We start from the raw sequence: 16,820 nt of genomic DNA, 5'->3' as shown, positions 1-16,820 counted from the left end.
CGTCATCCCGCACATATCAAACTAGTCAACTAGTCATTATGCTAGTCAGCCTTTCTCCGATTTACTTATTACAGAGGTGAACTTTACTGTCGCACTCGCCACCAACAAGCTGACTACATTCCAAAGATTCTCCGCAGCCAATTACTGACTGGAGGATTCTTACTGACAGCAGCCCACCCAGCTTCCTATCGCTTCCTCCATCTCTCCTCGTATTTCCACAATCGATGCAACACTGATGATGGAACCAGATTAAACTCCATGGACACCCCCTAGGAGGAGAAGTGGACCTGGAAATAAACGTGTAGTTGAGTGAGATTTTTGAAGGGAGTATAAGTGACAGGCGACGAATTCCATCTTTATTAATCTTCTGTATCTATGAAATACATCATCAGCTTCATGGTCGCTGGTCAACTCCCACAGTTTCTGTTTCCACCTTACTTTTTGGCGAACACTGGGTGTGTTGTTCTGTACAAGTGGCATTCAGAATCTCTGTTAATGCTGAGCCGTGATAACTAGTAATAACAGTCCAACGGAACGCTGCAACCTTGCACACTATTCCCAATTGCTCAAGATTGCTGGTGAGGTACGATGCAACTTACTACCTACAGAAATATATTGCGACACTTCGCTGACACAGTAAATATCTTTTTATTCAAAATTGATAAATATGAATCAGAACCCATCTTGGTTTATCAGTTTGAAAGGGTATGTAAACATAGGACTCACAATGAAACAAGTACGAAAAGCCCAGAATGTCACCCTAACTTGATAGCTTCACTATTAATGCTACATTTTAAATGCAAAATATAAAGAGAGATATATTGTGGTTTGTGGAGAGAACTAACTCATTGGAATTACACATTACATATCGGATCTGATGCGAAGGAGTCAGTCTCTGCAGCACAGCTGCATCTAATAAGGAAGTGAACAGGTTCAGAGTTGAACTGGAGGGTGAAGCCCATTGTGATGTCACAATGAGCTTTGCTCTTGTATGTTCTCCTGCGCTGAGATATCAGAGGGGGAAGAATTGTACAAAGTTCGGAGCTTCATCACGTTGAGAGACTGCATCTTGGAGAAGATTTGAGGAACATTGCAAAGTCAGCATAAGTCAGGAATGTTCGAATTTGAGATGAGTTTCTCTTTAAATCGCACCAATGGATGGCTTGGTCTGGATCAACTTCATTTATTTTAATTGAATTATCTTTATCAGACTGCAAGCTGATGTGCTCACTGGATCAGGTAAGTGTCCTTTTGCAGGGTGTCAGATTCTATCACACAAGGAGCAGAATGCATATTTATTGAACAGTCTTTTGCTTTGTGATGCCTGAGCAACTTGGGGTTGCAGACTGCTGTAGCTTATCCCAGATAGACTTGCAGACAAGCTAACCATTGACTTCCATGCTCTGAGGCAACCAAACTCGATACTCAATACTCAACATGTTCCTTTTCCGGATTTTTAAAACCAATCCTCTTGTGAGCAACCTAGTTTGACTCATATGATGTAGACACTTCATGGCTTCAACACTACAAAGTCCAGTGGGAAGGAATCCTTTTCTCTTCCTAGAGGTACTGTAAGTTCCTGAAAAACTCAAACTATGTTGGAATATCGTCTCGATGGATTTTGATAGCTCACTGATGTAATGAACAGTCACTGATGTACTCAAAAGGACCAGACACGAGTCTCACCGCATCAGGTTTAATCAGGTTTTCAACACTCAGGCGACTCCATTATTCCCCTGCTTAACATGTGCTCAGTCAGCACACAGTTTGTGGGAGTGTTTCATCCGCACACTCCGAATGAGCCCAGTATCCCTCAAGGCTGCTCTTAAACAAATCCCATCTTTTTAATAGGCAGGCGTTTGATACAGTGGTGCCATTTGATATGGAAAAATATCAGAATTATGCTACATAAAGAAAGACTAACTTGGCGAAGGGATATGATGGCAGATTAACTCGATGGATTTCACGGAGAAATCTCTTATTTTTAAAGGATGGGGTATAAAGAGGGCTCTCAGGTCGAGGATCAAACAGGGGACAGATGGTAATTGACTGCTTTGAGCTGGCGCGTGGTGAGGTTCAAGGGGCTATCAAAACATAATGACTGAAAACCCTATAACGATAAGAAGTAATAAAAGACATAAAATCCAGGATACAGGGAGTGAAAAGTCAGTCAGAGAGAACCAGCAGAGGAAAACACGGTGAAATAAATGTGAGACACAGGAACACGGAGTCAAGGAAATCAATGGAAGCGAGCTGCATCGGGAAAGCGACTCTCACGTTTCCAAGGCAGCCAGACAAGTCAGAGTCCTGTTTACTGCACTCAAGCAGATGCTTTTCTGTCCTACTTCATTTGTCATTTCTTCTCCTTATACCCTCTAGTGTCCTCGCCACTAAGAGTTAATGTATGAGCTACATGTTCCCTCCGATGGCTGCAATTAATGACGATTCGGCATTTAGAAGAATACATTCATTTTAATCACAAACAACCTGTCAGTTTTGATGTCATGCCAGGGACAGAAAAACAGCAGAATGAAGATTGTTGTGCAATGTCCACACCTGTTTCCTGTACTTGTCTCAGTGAGCTTCGCATTTTTTTCTTTTTGTAGTCCATTCTGTTATTGTCAAGTCCTGTAAATTCACTTAAATCCATCAGTTTTCAATGACGTCAGAAAGTGGATGAATGTTGTTCCTTCTCATCTCCAGTTGCTCAGGTGATGGTGGGCATGACCAGCCACAAGTGGGGTTTGGTAGATTGGTACCATACCACTTTGGTACTGAACTCTCAGAGAATATCCGCACCTTCCTTTACATCCAGGAATTTCTTTATTATTGCTCCTCCTTTCTACGGTTTCACCCCTTATAGTTTACTGTATAGGTCTGCAGTCTTTACCAACATTCGAGTGATGTGTTCCTTTTCTTGGATTATATCTTTCACTCACATCCATTCATTCATGATAGATTAGGGATTGGGATTGTTCAGCTTTGTTGATCTTAAGAAGGAAGAATATTATTTAAACACAGGCCACTTTATGCCCACAGGCCTTGAGTTTGAAATACATGTAGATCATGACAACAAATGACAGCAAATAAAAAAAAAAAAACAAGCATTTTTCTTAAATCCATTTTGCCCCAATCACACATTTTCACTTTTAAACTAACCATTCAATATGTTGAAGTAAAGGGGTTCTACACTGCCACTGTTAAGTCTCTTTCATCTGAAGTTTTCTGTTGAAATCTCAATCTCTACTTTAATGCATTTGAGACCTGAGAACATGTACTTTCTTTTGACAGCTTTTGAAATGTGTTGGTGAGTTGGCGGTGTAATAAGGCTTTAGTCAAGAGTATGACTCAGACTTATCTGCTGTTAAACAGGAGCTGCTAAGTTGACTTGAAGTCAGAGTGCTACCACTTCAAAGTATGTGTATATTTGGAGCCATTTTCTAGGCTGCCTAGCATTTTCTTGAATATTTGCGTCAGGATTATTTCATATTCTGGGTCTGCGGGAGACCGCAGGAAAGTGATTGTAGTGTGCTGTGTGTGTAGAGAGGAATCGGGAGTTATGTGACGGTAAGTGTTGGATTAGTCCGAATGTCTGGAAAGCCAGTGACCCTCTGGATCACCTCCACCCAGATGGAGTGAAGGAAACAATTAATGAAGATTGAAAGGTAAAATAAGGAAGAGTGTACTCCTGTTGTACTCATGGGACTGTGTTGATGTAGTCTGATCATTAATTAAAGAGGTTTATTGCTCCCACCTCCAGCAGCGTAGAGGACGCTCACTCCATTGTCCTCTCCTCATTAGCCATCTTCCCATCCCTCCTCCTCTGATATGAACCCCTACCCCTCTTCTGAGCCCCACTCTGCTGTCATGGGCAGAAAACCAAACACGGGGTATTACACCTAGCACCCATGAAAGGTCAATCTGAGGAAGGTGTTTGCACTTGTCTTCAGTGAACAAAAGCGAGGCATGTGGGTTTGTTTAAATGTCACTATATGAGAAGGACTAATCTCATAATATTGGTGTTATTGTGTCACATATGATAGAGATGAATTATATTTGGTGGGAGAGCTTTACTTTAATCTCCAAAGACATGACTCTCCCTTACATGCTTATTACTTCATAATGCCTAGACATGGTTTTATGATGACGAAGAGAAATCTCCCCAAGCATGGCGCACAAATGGCAAGGGGCCACCAGGGGCCACAGCCTGGACACATGCATGCACACAGCGATATGCCGACTAGGGAAAAGTCATTGAAACGTGACGTCCACAGCTCATTCACAAGCACCAACGCCTCATTTAAGAGGAAACACTCCTGTGAGAAACTGTAACAGCAAGAGACAACGTTCTGTGAAGCCACTTCTCACATGAAAATCTGAATGTTAATTGCTCAAAGCCGCTTGAATCTGAGCTGTATTGATGTGGATTCCAGCACTGTTGAATGTCCGCTCTTATTGTAGGGTGCATTGATGTGTGAGTCTGATCATTGTGAGCAGACCAAATTGTGCGCTTTGTTTTGATCACAAAAGTGTTTTGTAGTGTTTTTTAATCGTATCAACCGAAGTGCAAGGAAGGTTAAAATAATGTATAGAAAGATAGAAGAAGATATATATATATATATATATATATATAGACACCAGCGACCAAAATCTTTGAACAATATACAGATTGAGAGATTTTGAGAGTCTTTTTAAATGAGAAAATAGGCCGGAGATTGACTCCAATAACAAGTCCCATCTTGTATTTGTGTCCACATCGATTTCTTGGCAACGTGATCTCCAGCGCTCCCCGGCACACCAAATTGCACTTGCCTTGACCCACTAATTACTCGACGAAAGCCTGGCCGGTCTCACATCACTGCGCGGCTTTGACCAGTGAACTGAAAGAATGTTGAGAATGCTGACAGCATATTTTGACCAGCAAGACGGGAGGTATACCACACAATAATGTCTCTGTGAAATACAGGATGTGATATTAGCAGTGATGCCGGTCACAGCTAATATCAAAGTATACTACTACTACTACTACTACTACTACTACTACTACTAATAACTCTCATATAACTACTTTTGTCAGTAAAGAGCAGCCCAACGTGTTATGAGTTCTAACTCTAATAATATTAAAGTCACCAATCCAAGCTATTGTGTGTCACTGTGTTTGTCGGTTTCTGGAAGCAAACTACCGGTATTGATATTTGCCCTCTTCTTCTGCGTCTTCAGGCATGTGAGACATGCCAGTCACATTTTCAGCATGCGGGCAGGTCACATGTCAAGCTGCCAGAAACAAAGGCATGAACAACAGAGGAGTAAAGCGATAGAAGAGTGTTGCGATCACTATTTTCAATTTGTGTCTGCCACATATGATAGTATTAACCATACAAGGCCCACGGGTGCACAAAAAATCTAAATTAAAGAAAACGTTTCGAAGGTGTGGACAGAAAACTATACACCAGTAGTTTGAATCATCTTAAGTGGTTTAGGTTTAGAAAGCATTCACACTTTCTTGGATATTTTTTTCTTAGGTGCAGGAAGGAGCTAGATTATTATAGTTAATAACAAGTCACGAAAAGTGAAAAAAAGTAGAATTGCAGCAATCACTTGAGTGCAGCTACTACCTCCAGGTGGCCAATAGGAGAAATGACACACTGTGGATTTGTACACCTCTCTCGTGTAGTGGACAGTGACTGCTTTGATCGTAATGTTCTTGTAGTTCTACAAAACAAAAAAAAAAACAAAACAATGACCTTGTCCATTTTCTGCAGTTTTATCTAAACTGCTATACGCCACTTTGTATATGGTTCTGAATATGACACAAGCATTTGCATTCTAATTAATAAGCATCTGCTGGCTGTGGTCATAAATACGGGTGGACGTAAGTCGAGCAGGTCGTAAATCGGATGTTACTTGTATTGAGTGGTTTAAAGAAATAAAATATGTCATCTCTTGATGATGGTCCTGGGATGAAACAACTTTTTGTTGTATTACAGACCAGCCATATTCTGTTTTTTTCCCAAGCATCTTAAGATAATATCAAGTTAAAAAAATAATAAAAAATAAAAAAAACTGAGCTTGCAGGTATTCCAACACTGTGTGTTGGATGGTTCCCACTTGGTAGTAATCAAAGGAGTCTGTCTTACCTGATGGAATGAGTCCCATGGCCCAGCTGGGAACCAGGATGTCAAAAGGGTTTTCTGTGGTTTCGCTTTCTGATGCAACTGAAGCTTTGTCCTCCTTTGGACTTGAATTTTTAAAAGATGTCCATTTACTTCCCAGAACAAAGGAGTCTGATACTGCAGACCGGGATTCCATTTCTGTGGCCACGACCTTGGATTCCGGTGGAACTGTGGTCAACTTCATGATGTCCACAGTCGGCTCAGAGTCCTCATTGTGCGCGGACTCCGTGGGGTGGATCTGTGGGTCGGGTCCACTGGTGCTTTTCTCTGTCTCTGTTTGAAACCATGAGATGGAAATGGAAGGTTCTTCAGTCGTGACGCTGTCAGAAGAACTCTCAGTTGCTTGATGTCCAGGGGTGGTCACCTCAGAGGTGGTCAGCATCAAGTCCATTGGAGTAGAAGTGACCGGTGTAGGTTCTTGAGTGTAGTTTGTGTCATTGCTGCGCTTTTTAAACATTGGAGTGGAACTGGCATGCAAGCTACTCTGCCCTCTTTTGAGTGTCGTGGAATAGAGTTTCTTAGTCGGACGGTGGACATAAAGAATCTCTCCTCGAGCCTCCTCAGCTGTTTCTTGGACTGGACGACCTTGAGGTAAAGTATTAGCAGGATCCACGAGTTGCCACTGTGATTGGGTGGTGTGCTCAGCAACTGTGCCAAGCCCACCCTGGTCTGGGTAATGAGACGCTTCTGAGATTGGGCTGTTTACCTTATTATTTGTTTTTAAGTCTCCAAGAAAATGTCCTCCATCACTGCTCCCCTCAATCTGCTTCTCCTCCCCGAACCCAGTCTCAGCATCATGCTCCCTCCCCTCCCCAGAGTAGTTTTCTGGGTGATCCTGGTGAAGGTAAGATGGTATGGTCCTTTCTTCCAACGGGGCGGACTTGGCTTCCTGAGGCTCCCATGTTGAATGTTTGTTGGCAAAAATCACATTTTTGGGGGGGCTGTGTTTGGAGCCACGCATGGATTTGACAGCCCATCGAAATGGATGGTTGTCTGCAGGGGTAAAAGCCTGGCCTCGACTGGCACCCTGAGCAGTCAGAGGGCGGACTTGCTCACTGGTCGTTGACCTTTCATCTGGAGCGGATCCAGCCACTCCTGCAGGACACAGAGAGGGAGAACGATTAACAAGATTTGATAAATTATGGTTGGAGTTTCTGAATGAATTTAATTTTACTCATATGGGTATATTTATTAAATATTGAGCTGTCCGAGCAGAAGAGAGGTTTTTCCATTGTGATTTAAGAGGGTGTAACGTCTCCTGAGATACAATATGTAGCTCTGTTTTCATGTTCATAAAAGCTGCTATCTCAGGGCAAAATATGGCCAACATGACTCCAGTTTAGTTTGGAGAAACCAGAGGAAAAAATAAGAGCATATCTCCTCAGGGATCATATAGTAGCTTTGCTATTGAATATTTCCTTATAATAAATTATTCATGACTTGATAAACAGGAGGGAAAGTATGGGGAATAAAACTGAAAGGTTATTTTTAAAGTCAACACTCACATAGACTAATCACTTAAAGCAAATATCGGTGATTTATTACAGCAAAGAAATCTTCTAGTGTGCTTAGAGCCCACAGGAAATGGGCTAATGCTGGGGCGGTGTAAGAAAATATGAGTGTGAATCATTATGAAGAGTCATTCATCTTCAGCTGTGCTATAAATACGTCCCATTATTAAGATCTACAATTGTGTTTTTAAGCAGTAGTTTGAGGTATTTTCTTTCTTTCTTTGATTTTTCTATGAGTCAGTTAGTAATATTAACATAATGAAAAATCTTTAATTATGGATATATTCTGCTAAATAGAATAGTCTTGAAATTTACTTAAAATTTGTTGAATATAGTAATATAAAACACGGGGGGAAAAGTGAAGTCTAACCACACCATGACCTCTGATACTTTGATTTAAGCACGTTTTTTTAGTAATCTGAAGCATTACAATTGACAAAAGTTACTTATCCAAACCCTTTTGTTGTTTTCTGGAAGCAAATTATTTATGTTTGCTTTTATCTGTGGCGTCATGTGTGGGACATCATATCAGTCATGTTTTCAGCATGTGCACAGTTCACGTGTCAACAGTTGGAGTAAGGAGAGACATGTGCGTTCTCTGTATTTTCTAGCTGAAAATGCAGTCTTTACTTTAAATTTGTGTCTGCTATAGCAAAAGGTGTTGAAAGTACGGACTCAGAACAACATACCACTTTTTATATGACCTTGATAGAGCAAGTAAAATGACGCTGGTGATAAATTAAGACATAAACAGGTTTCTGAATTATTTAATTCTATGTTTGGCGGGGAAAAAAATGGTTCTATTTTGCCTTGTCTCGGAAGTCAGAAATAAATTCCTCTGAGCAGAAGCCAGTGTCACTGAAGTGCAGCTATTGCTTCCATGAGACCAAATGGAGACATGACAGATAGAGGTGTTGTACACCCGTACATATATCAAAATCATGTACAGCACGGATCCCGACAACATACTTTCAGGATTAGTTTGAAGACAAACTTGCCAGGTAATGATGAAAGTCAGTTTTTGAAAAAGACAAAATCAAACAAGCATGATAACTGCTGTCAGTACAGAATTGTGATGTATCTGAAGTCATTTCACACTTCTTTTCACAAACAACCAGAAGTAGAGAACACTTTTAGTGCAAAACCGTCAAGTTGGAAAGATCCACACCACAGAAACACATCAAGAAAAAAAGACTCCAAAAGAGACCTGTTTATTTAAATGAAGTGCTCTGCGTAACTTTTTATTGCTCTGAAGCAGATACTGCGCACATGATCAATTATTCATTTGACCTGTGTGTGTGACTCATGCCTTGAGAGGGCTGTATTTTTACAAATGCGTTGAAGTCTTGTCACTAAGAGTTGCTGCGTCCATCATTGCGACCCAGTCTAAAAATACAAATGCATGTGGGGATAGGCAGCACCACCCGGCACAACAAATGACTGCGAGTCAGAGTACACACACAAATATGTCCCGGCATTAAGTATTTAAATACATGTAAATTATTCACAAGGTCTTCTGTTGCCTTCTGCGTAAGTGAGGTTTATGAGCCCGAGGTTCATTTCCATGAGAACCATGTAGACGATGTAATTGTCCTATTAATAATCCAAACAGCTAATTACATACTTTTGCAGCACACGCAGATGAAAGTAAGAATAATTAAGCAGACTAATCTGGCATGATCTTGTACGTAATCATCTGTGTAATAAATAAACTCAAACAATTAAGTCTTAGGGTGAAAGGCTTCAGGAAGCCATTAAAAGTGTGGCTAAAGTTCAGGTCTGTCGCCATAAAGATGATACAACACAATAGCAAAGGGCTTCTGAAATGTTCATCTTGAACCCCCCACACTCCTGCGAGCTCACGGCCTGCGTCCGCCCTCCCCTTCTCCTGTTTGTCCGTCTCACTGTGACTGACCTTTCAGTGACTTTTCTCACAAGTCAGCCACATCACATCAGATTGAGCGAAGTCTCCTCCTTTTCTGTACATGACCTTCTCCACTCTCACCGTTTATTGCATCACTCAGTGTTGGTTTATAGGCAAATTTGCTCTTTCGTGCGTTAAGGGCAGGGCGTTTCCAATGTCAAGCTTGAGTTTAGTTTCATTTAGCGATGAAAGGCGCACGACCACCAACAGCTGCACACAATTCTTGCTTACTAGGACTCTGTAGATTCATAGTTGACTAGGAAGCCAGGACCAGGTCTGACACACCGACCTGTTCAAAATTATATCCGGGGAACCAGGGCTGGAATGGAGCCCTGTCAGTGTAAAAAGCCTCTTTGAGGTCTGAAAAGAGCTATTGAAGTTGTGGTTGGGTTATAGGGGGTGTCCATTACGTCTGGACACAGAGGATCATTAGATGTTTTCATTGCATCATGTTCATTTTCATTGCAAAAGATGGAAATCACATTTTCAAATCAGGTTCATCTTATTTATTTCACTTCAATATAACATTATGGTAATTCCAGGTGAGAAGCAAATTGCTCCTCTGCATTGAGAGATGTTAGTCTATGCAGAGTTGGTATTGGATCCAGTTGCTTAATAGATGCCTCACTGGTGAAGTGATACAGCCTGGGGGGACACCAGCTTGCAAGTGTGGTCGCCAGACAACCCATTCTCACCTCGAAAGTGGAGTATATTGATGTTGGAAAAGTGGACTTTTGCATCCTATACAAGTCCAACATCCAACTTACGAGCGGGATCGGTTCCGACCAATGGGTCGTAAGTCAGATTGGACGTAAGTCGAATGCCATTCAAAATAGCCGACATGAAGGTTATAGGTACAACTGTAGTGGTAGATTGCTGTGTGAGAGCGTGATGAGTGACGCCGGGATACTGTGCTGCCATAACTATTGTACGCATCGGCGGGCTGCTACGTGCTGCCGAGCCAGACATTGAAAAAAAAAAAAAAAAAAATCTCCTGGCATCTGCTGGCCATGGTCGTAAGTACGGGTGTACGTAAGTTGAGCATGTCGTAAGTCGGATGTTACTTGTACTGATGACAAACGCAGCTGTCTGGGTTGCAGTTGCCATTTACTGTGGGACTCCTAACAAGGCTCTTCTTGTTCAGTAAACCATGACTGAAACGCACGGCTGTTTGAGGGGTTTAAATAACAATGACATGTTTTTAAATTCAAAACGAAAGGAGCCCATCCCATGGCTTACCTAACCCCAACCTCTGTCATTTTTTTTAAGAATAAGAAGCAAAATTCCACTTTCCAACGTCAATACATTTTGCCATGGGAGTGAGGAAGTGTTGGCCCAAAACAGCTGAGGAGGCGTCAAAGGGGGCGGCAGGATTGGACTGTACATAAGCAGAAGACGTTGCATAAAAGGCGGCATCATGACAGAATGACCCGTCCTTTAGTTTGCATCTACGATTCTCCAACACCTTCCTCATGCTCTCATGGCTGGAGTCAAAATTTATACCCACAGACTCCAAATACCTTGAGAAGAAGACCTCTAATTTTTAAAGACAGAACCATTTGAGCATTAAATGCTGCCGCTACATACTTTTTGGTGATGGTGACCAAATGAAATAACACTGAGCAGTCAGATTATGTGGTTCAAGGAGAGGAGGTGCATCCATTATCCAGTGAAATAGAGCAGAGTGGCGTTCAAAAGGATCAAAACCCACAATGGAGGGCCCGGGGGAACTATATGGTGGGAAGCGCTTGATAATATGAGAAAGTTGCACATCACTGAACGCAGTCACTGCTTATGTTATAATCAGCATCATAGAAAATGTTAATACCTGTTTCTGTTGATGTCAATCAGAGGTATTGGGTCGAAAGTCTGCTTGTGTTTGATGCGTCCCACTGCACATCTACCCAGGAACCAGCTCCCCAAAACACTCAGATGATGTTCTCCATTAAATATTGGCGATAAACAATGGAAAGAAATAATGCTTGCTTGCAGTGTTGGGCACTTTAGAGTCCTGACAACCATTGTTGGAAGAGAGAAATTACATTGGATTTCCTGCATAAAAACAGCAATGACTAGTTACCGGTTCATCTGATGACAATAGAACTATTTATTTTGGTAGTGTCGACATTTTAGTAGTGTCAACATCTCATTTATGATACCACTGATACTTGCAGTCAGCCTTCTACATCAAGCTGGGCTCTGCTATCTATCAATCTTAGTCACATCTCAATCTTGCTTTGTGTAGAGGTGCAAAGCTCCTTCAAATGAAAAGGCAAATAATATCATGAATTACTGAGAAATCTTACAGATCCAAGGAACAGCCCGAGGTGAGCAATAAAGAAGAAAATCTATCCCAGTGGTGCTCCTTCAAGAGCCGACACTCCAGACTCTTTTGTCACTAATGTTACAGAAATAAAAGAGTGATGTTTATCCTCTGTTTTAATTTTCTTTATACCTCCGTGTGTCCCTTGTGTCCCACCAGGAACCAGTGCATTATTGGGGCGGACACAGACGGAGGGTGAAAGTACTCTGCGTCCCAGTTTAACCTCCACATCAATTGGATACTGAGGGTGAACAATGCTGAACTGGTCTGAATTTCATAAGACGAACAGGTGCAATCGCACAGAAAACTATTTCGGTTCTAGGGATGATTTCCTGAATTAAAAGGTTCCATCCCAGCGTGAACCAGGGACCAAATGGATTCAGTTTAACTGCAGTAGCACACCAAACGTGGTTTGCAGAAGCTCAAATGCGGTGTGACTAACGTGCGAGTGAGACGAGGCAGCACGTGTCATTACTGCTCACGAAATGCGAGATAATTTCCAGGCGTTTGTAGAGATCAATGTCCCGGGAAAAGGTTGCATGACCAGTCCAATGCATTTCTATTGCCTGCTTGTGTTGTGTTGCAACGGCTGCATTTTGTTCAAATGATTCACTTTCGATTTTTACTGTTTTATTATCATTGTTTTAGGGCCGGCCTTCACTGCAAATGCACAGGGGACGTACCTGGGTTCGATGTCATAACCACTCTGGACTGGGGAAAATAGTGGAATCTTAAAACAAGAGAGCAAGTTTCGGGATTGAGTTAAATATTCAAACAAGATGTGGCGATGACTTGTGTCATTTGTTTGGATTGTTCCTGAAAAAGTTTCTACTAGTGAGAATGCAGCTGTTGCAAATTACATTAAAAACCAACATTTATTTTATTGAAATTACATTACAGTGGATGACAGCACCTCACCTCTTGCTTAATATGACTTCTTTTTGCTGACCATTAAAACATGTTTGAAGTAGCAAGCAACCCTGAAAGCTTTGGAGCGCCCTGCTTTCTGTGCAATCTCTGAAATGCTCCATTTTTGCAATCTTAAAATCAACTTTCAGTTTCACACCCACCGTTTAACTAAAGGAGGAGATTTTCAAATCGTCTCAAGGAAGACATGAGCGGTCAATAGTGACCTGCTGACCTTTACGGTGTTGTACCAATGAATCCCAATGGATGATTTAGTCGACGGTGGACGCTGCCTGTCAGACAGATTCACATGTTTTTCTACTTCTACAGCGTTCACCACTTACAGAGACTATCAAAGGACAGCCTTGACTTTAACACTAGACCAAATCGACTTTGTTAAAAAGAAAAAATGTATGAAGAGTGAGAATAATGTAATAACAAACTCTGATCTGAGAACATTTATTCAAACCTAATTTACTAAACTTTTGCATCCATACTGCGACATGTTCATTCGATTTGCAGATTTCTTTGACAAGATATAGTGTTATGTTACTGTTTATCAACGAGTTTCTGAAGACGCTCTCCTGCAGAGTGAAGTGGTTGTTCACAAATCAGATAAGCAATGAAGAAAGAATTGGTTCTTACTGTTGACAGAGGATGGGAGGTTAGGCTGAGATTCGCTGGGACCTTCTTCTTGTCGCGGAGAGCTGGTGTTGTGCCCGCTGCGTTTGACTGCTGGCACTAATGGAACCAGTGGCATCACCTCTTTCTCTTGCTCAGATAAACCTTCTTCCGGGCTTTGCAATCCACCACTAGAAGCCCTGGAGGAAAAGGTCTCACTGCTGTGCTCCATAATGGCGTTTTCGATGTTGCCTTTGGTTTCACTGGATTTTGCGGAGTCGCCGACTGCTTCACTCTTGGTCAGGACCTCTGCTGGCTTTCCTTCAGGCTCAGAGAGTTCACTCTTTGCTTGGTCCACTTTTTCAACCCCAGTCCAGAATCTGAACGGTCTCATCAGCGTGTTAACAAACTCAGCCAGCACACTGCTGGTGGTCTGGGGTTCAGAATTGGAAGAAGCTGTCGGGGTCTCTGAGGCGTCTGCATACCCAGGATCGTCCTCCTCATGAGCTGAACCCCCATGACTCTCCAGGAAATTCAGCTCAGAGAGGTTGTTGCTTCTTCTTTGATTTTCAGAATCCTCTTGGATGAGTTCTTTCACAGTGTCTGGGGTTTCACCCCAGGACCCTTCTGGTCTCAAATGAATAACAACATGTTCATCAGATATCTCAGAAGAATTGTTGGTTCCAGCAAAGGACCGCACTCCCGACTCGCTTAGGTTGACTTGACCAGTCCATGAAGACGCGCCATCATTCTGAGCTTCTGCGACAGTTGAGTCCACTTCAGCTGTTGGGTCGGCCAACAAAGTCTGTGCTGCCTGAACTCCAGGAGAATGGTGAGCTGAAACATTAGAAAAAAAAAGAGAAATACATACAGATATTTTTATTGACACCTGTCGACCTTCCAACTGTACAATTTATTTTCTCAACGGTGGGGAAATATATCTTTCATCTAGATATAATGCATTTCCCATTATCACTTGGAGATCAATAAAGAGAAGCGTAAGGTCTCTTCTCTAACTTAAATTCAGTTTAATGTAATGAATATAACAAAAGGTCAAGTAAAGATCTCCATCCCTTCTAACAAACACATCATGAACATTAAAAAATAAATTACATTTGCCTTTTGTTGCCAATTAAAAGTCCCTCTGACACAGTGTATGTCCATTATACAGTGATATTTTCTCTCTGTTCACAGCATGGATGGCATACGTGCCTTCAAGGACTAAAAGAGATTGATTTGAAATAAAGACTACATATTACAGTAATAAAAACATCCATTTATCCAGTGGCTCCAACAGACACTGCTGTTCCACGCTGATCTAGTTCTGCTAAATGATTTGCTTATCCAGATGTTCCTTTTCCAATGAATATTTCAAAGGCGCACAGCAAGAAATATGGACACTTGATTTATTCACTACGTCTGCCTTTATAAACCAATGTACTGTAAATCCTTCATCTGCAGAACGGCGCGTGGGTAATGCAATTCAACAAATTGTTTGAATATATTCATATAAACTTAGTAAGTCATTATCTAATTGAGTAATTGTATTATTATGGATTTTTATGGCCAAGGCTGGGGACAAAAAAGGACATCTGTCACAAAAATATTCCTGAAATGATTATTATTATTATTATAAAGAAAGCAAAAGTAAAGTACAGAGCAAAAGGGGCACCTTTCTCATGTCGGGAAACTGTACCTCTGTAACAGTAGGCGTCGAACAGTGCGGTGGTCTCAGGGAAGCCGGTTCTGTTGGGGTTATTGTAGACGGTGCGCACCCCTGGCTCTTCTCCACCACAGTTCTTTCTGGGGACATTAATGGGGTAGCGGACGCTGCCGTCAGCCAGCCAGCCGGGGTCACACTGATCCAGACCGGCCTGCCATGCCAAGTACAGCTGGCCGACGGTGGCCAGCTGTGCTCCGATAGAATGGCAGTGGGTGGAAGATGAAGCCAGGGTCAGCTTCTCTGGCACAGTTGAGTGAAACACATCACCTAAAATAAAAGAGTGAAGAAGACTGTCTTAATGATAGTCAATATGGTAGCACTGACTTCCTTGTACAAATATTCATAAGTGGTGTGCCGAACATGTAACTGAAAAGCATGTGGATTTTGAGATTCGATTCAGACGTGCTTGGGTTCGAGTAGATAGATATTGGAGCAAGCAAGACATTATAATACAGTATTATTTTCCTGAAAGTAAACAATGCTAAAGATACGTTTAAGGGCTTTGCACCGGTAAAAATATATTGAAAGACTTTAGAGCACAGACAAACGGTTGAGCAAAATCATAAAAACAATTTTTAACACCTCCCCTAAAGTAAAGACACATCCTGTGAGTGGTCCAGATCTCATTTTGCTCACGAGTCAAATGATAAAACGTTATTCTTATGAGCCACAAATCCCGTTCCTGGTTCTCAGATTGCTTCTTGGACTGCAACTGCAATATGAGTTGATGTTTATTCAATAGTTTTATTTATGGATAGTGTGTGGGGGAAACCACCAGCCAATTACTGGTAATTTTCTTTAAATAGAAGGCAATCATCTACTGACTGAGCCACTCAGGTGACACAGAAAGCTGCTGTGTACAGTGTGTATCTGCCTCGCTAATTCTCAGGGGCACCTTGAGGAAGACCACGCGACCCATAAATAGGACTCAACAAGCTGAAGAAACGTCAGGAGTGGCTCCATGTACCGGCTCATAAAGGTGACCCAGAAGAACCAGCTCCAGCAGTGAGTCTGATTGTACTGATAAAAGTCCTGCTGAGCGTATGATTAACACCGGCAATGTGAGGGAGGGGAGCAGTGAACACACCGATGAGATCTGCATGACACATTCAGTTGACTAGGATGCAGAAACCATCAATTCATTCCACGTTTCTTAATGACAAACACTGAAGTACAAAACAGAGACTCCTACCGTCTAAGTGTGGAGCAAAGCAGTAGACATCAAACAGCTCATCTGGATACCTAACGCCATAGTTTCGGACGCCAGGCGATTCTTCCCGGTCACCATAGCATCCAGGCCGAGGAGACTGGATGGGATATCTGGAAAAGAAACACAGATATTCTGAGGACTCTGTTGCTCCTTCACAGAGATGAGTGTTTGATGAGACAAGAACTAGAAACTATTCTAGTAATTATCACTGAAGTCCAACCAAATCTCTTACAACAGAAAGGCAGGACAAAAATAAAATCTATTTGGTCTCACACAGGCTTTGCACTCTGTACCCTCCTCCTGCTGTCACTTTCACTGCTCAAACTTCCTTAGTCTTTTCAGTTTTCTTATTTGTAATCACTCGTATTTGTAAGCCATTCCTGAACCAATTTCACACAAAGTAGCATCACCTGTATGTGAATAATTTGG

At 41.9% G+C, this 16,820-nt stretch overlaps 1 protein-coding gene across 3 annotated transcripts in view; it reads right to left on the bottom strand.

The window, feature by feature from the left end:
• Positions 1–16,820, bottom strand: part of ncanb (neurocan b) — a 166,570-nt gene that overhangs the window by 66,888 nt on the left and 82,862 nt on the right. For all 3 annotated transcript variants that reach the window (XM_053847980.1, XM_053847973.1, XM_053847988.1), the window contains exons 7-10: positions 16,374–16,501; positions 15,155–15,448; positions 13,483–14,295; positions 6,138–7,268 (exon numbers count right to left, since the gene is read on the bottom strand). In XM_053847980.1, the coding sequence (XP_053703955.1) occupies positions 6,138–7,268; positions 13,483–14,295; positions 15,155–15,448; positions 16,374–16,501 (2,366 nt within the window). The remainder of the gene's footprint in view (positions 1–6,137; positions 7,269–13,482; positions 14,296–15,154; positions 15,449–16,373; positions 16,502–16,820) is intronic.

The sequence above is a fragment of the Synchiropus splendidus genome, chromosome 1, assembly GCF_027744825.2.
Source record: "Synchiropus splendidus isolate RoL2022-P1 chromosome 1, RoL_Sspl_1.0, whole genome shotgun sequence".
NCBI lineage: Eukaryota > Metazoa > Chordata > Actinopteri > Syngnathiformes > Callionymidae > Synchiropus > Synchiropus splendidus.
This window is presented reverse-complemented; position numbering and strand designations above follow the sequence as displayed.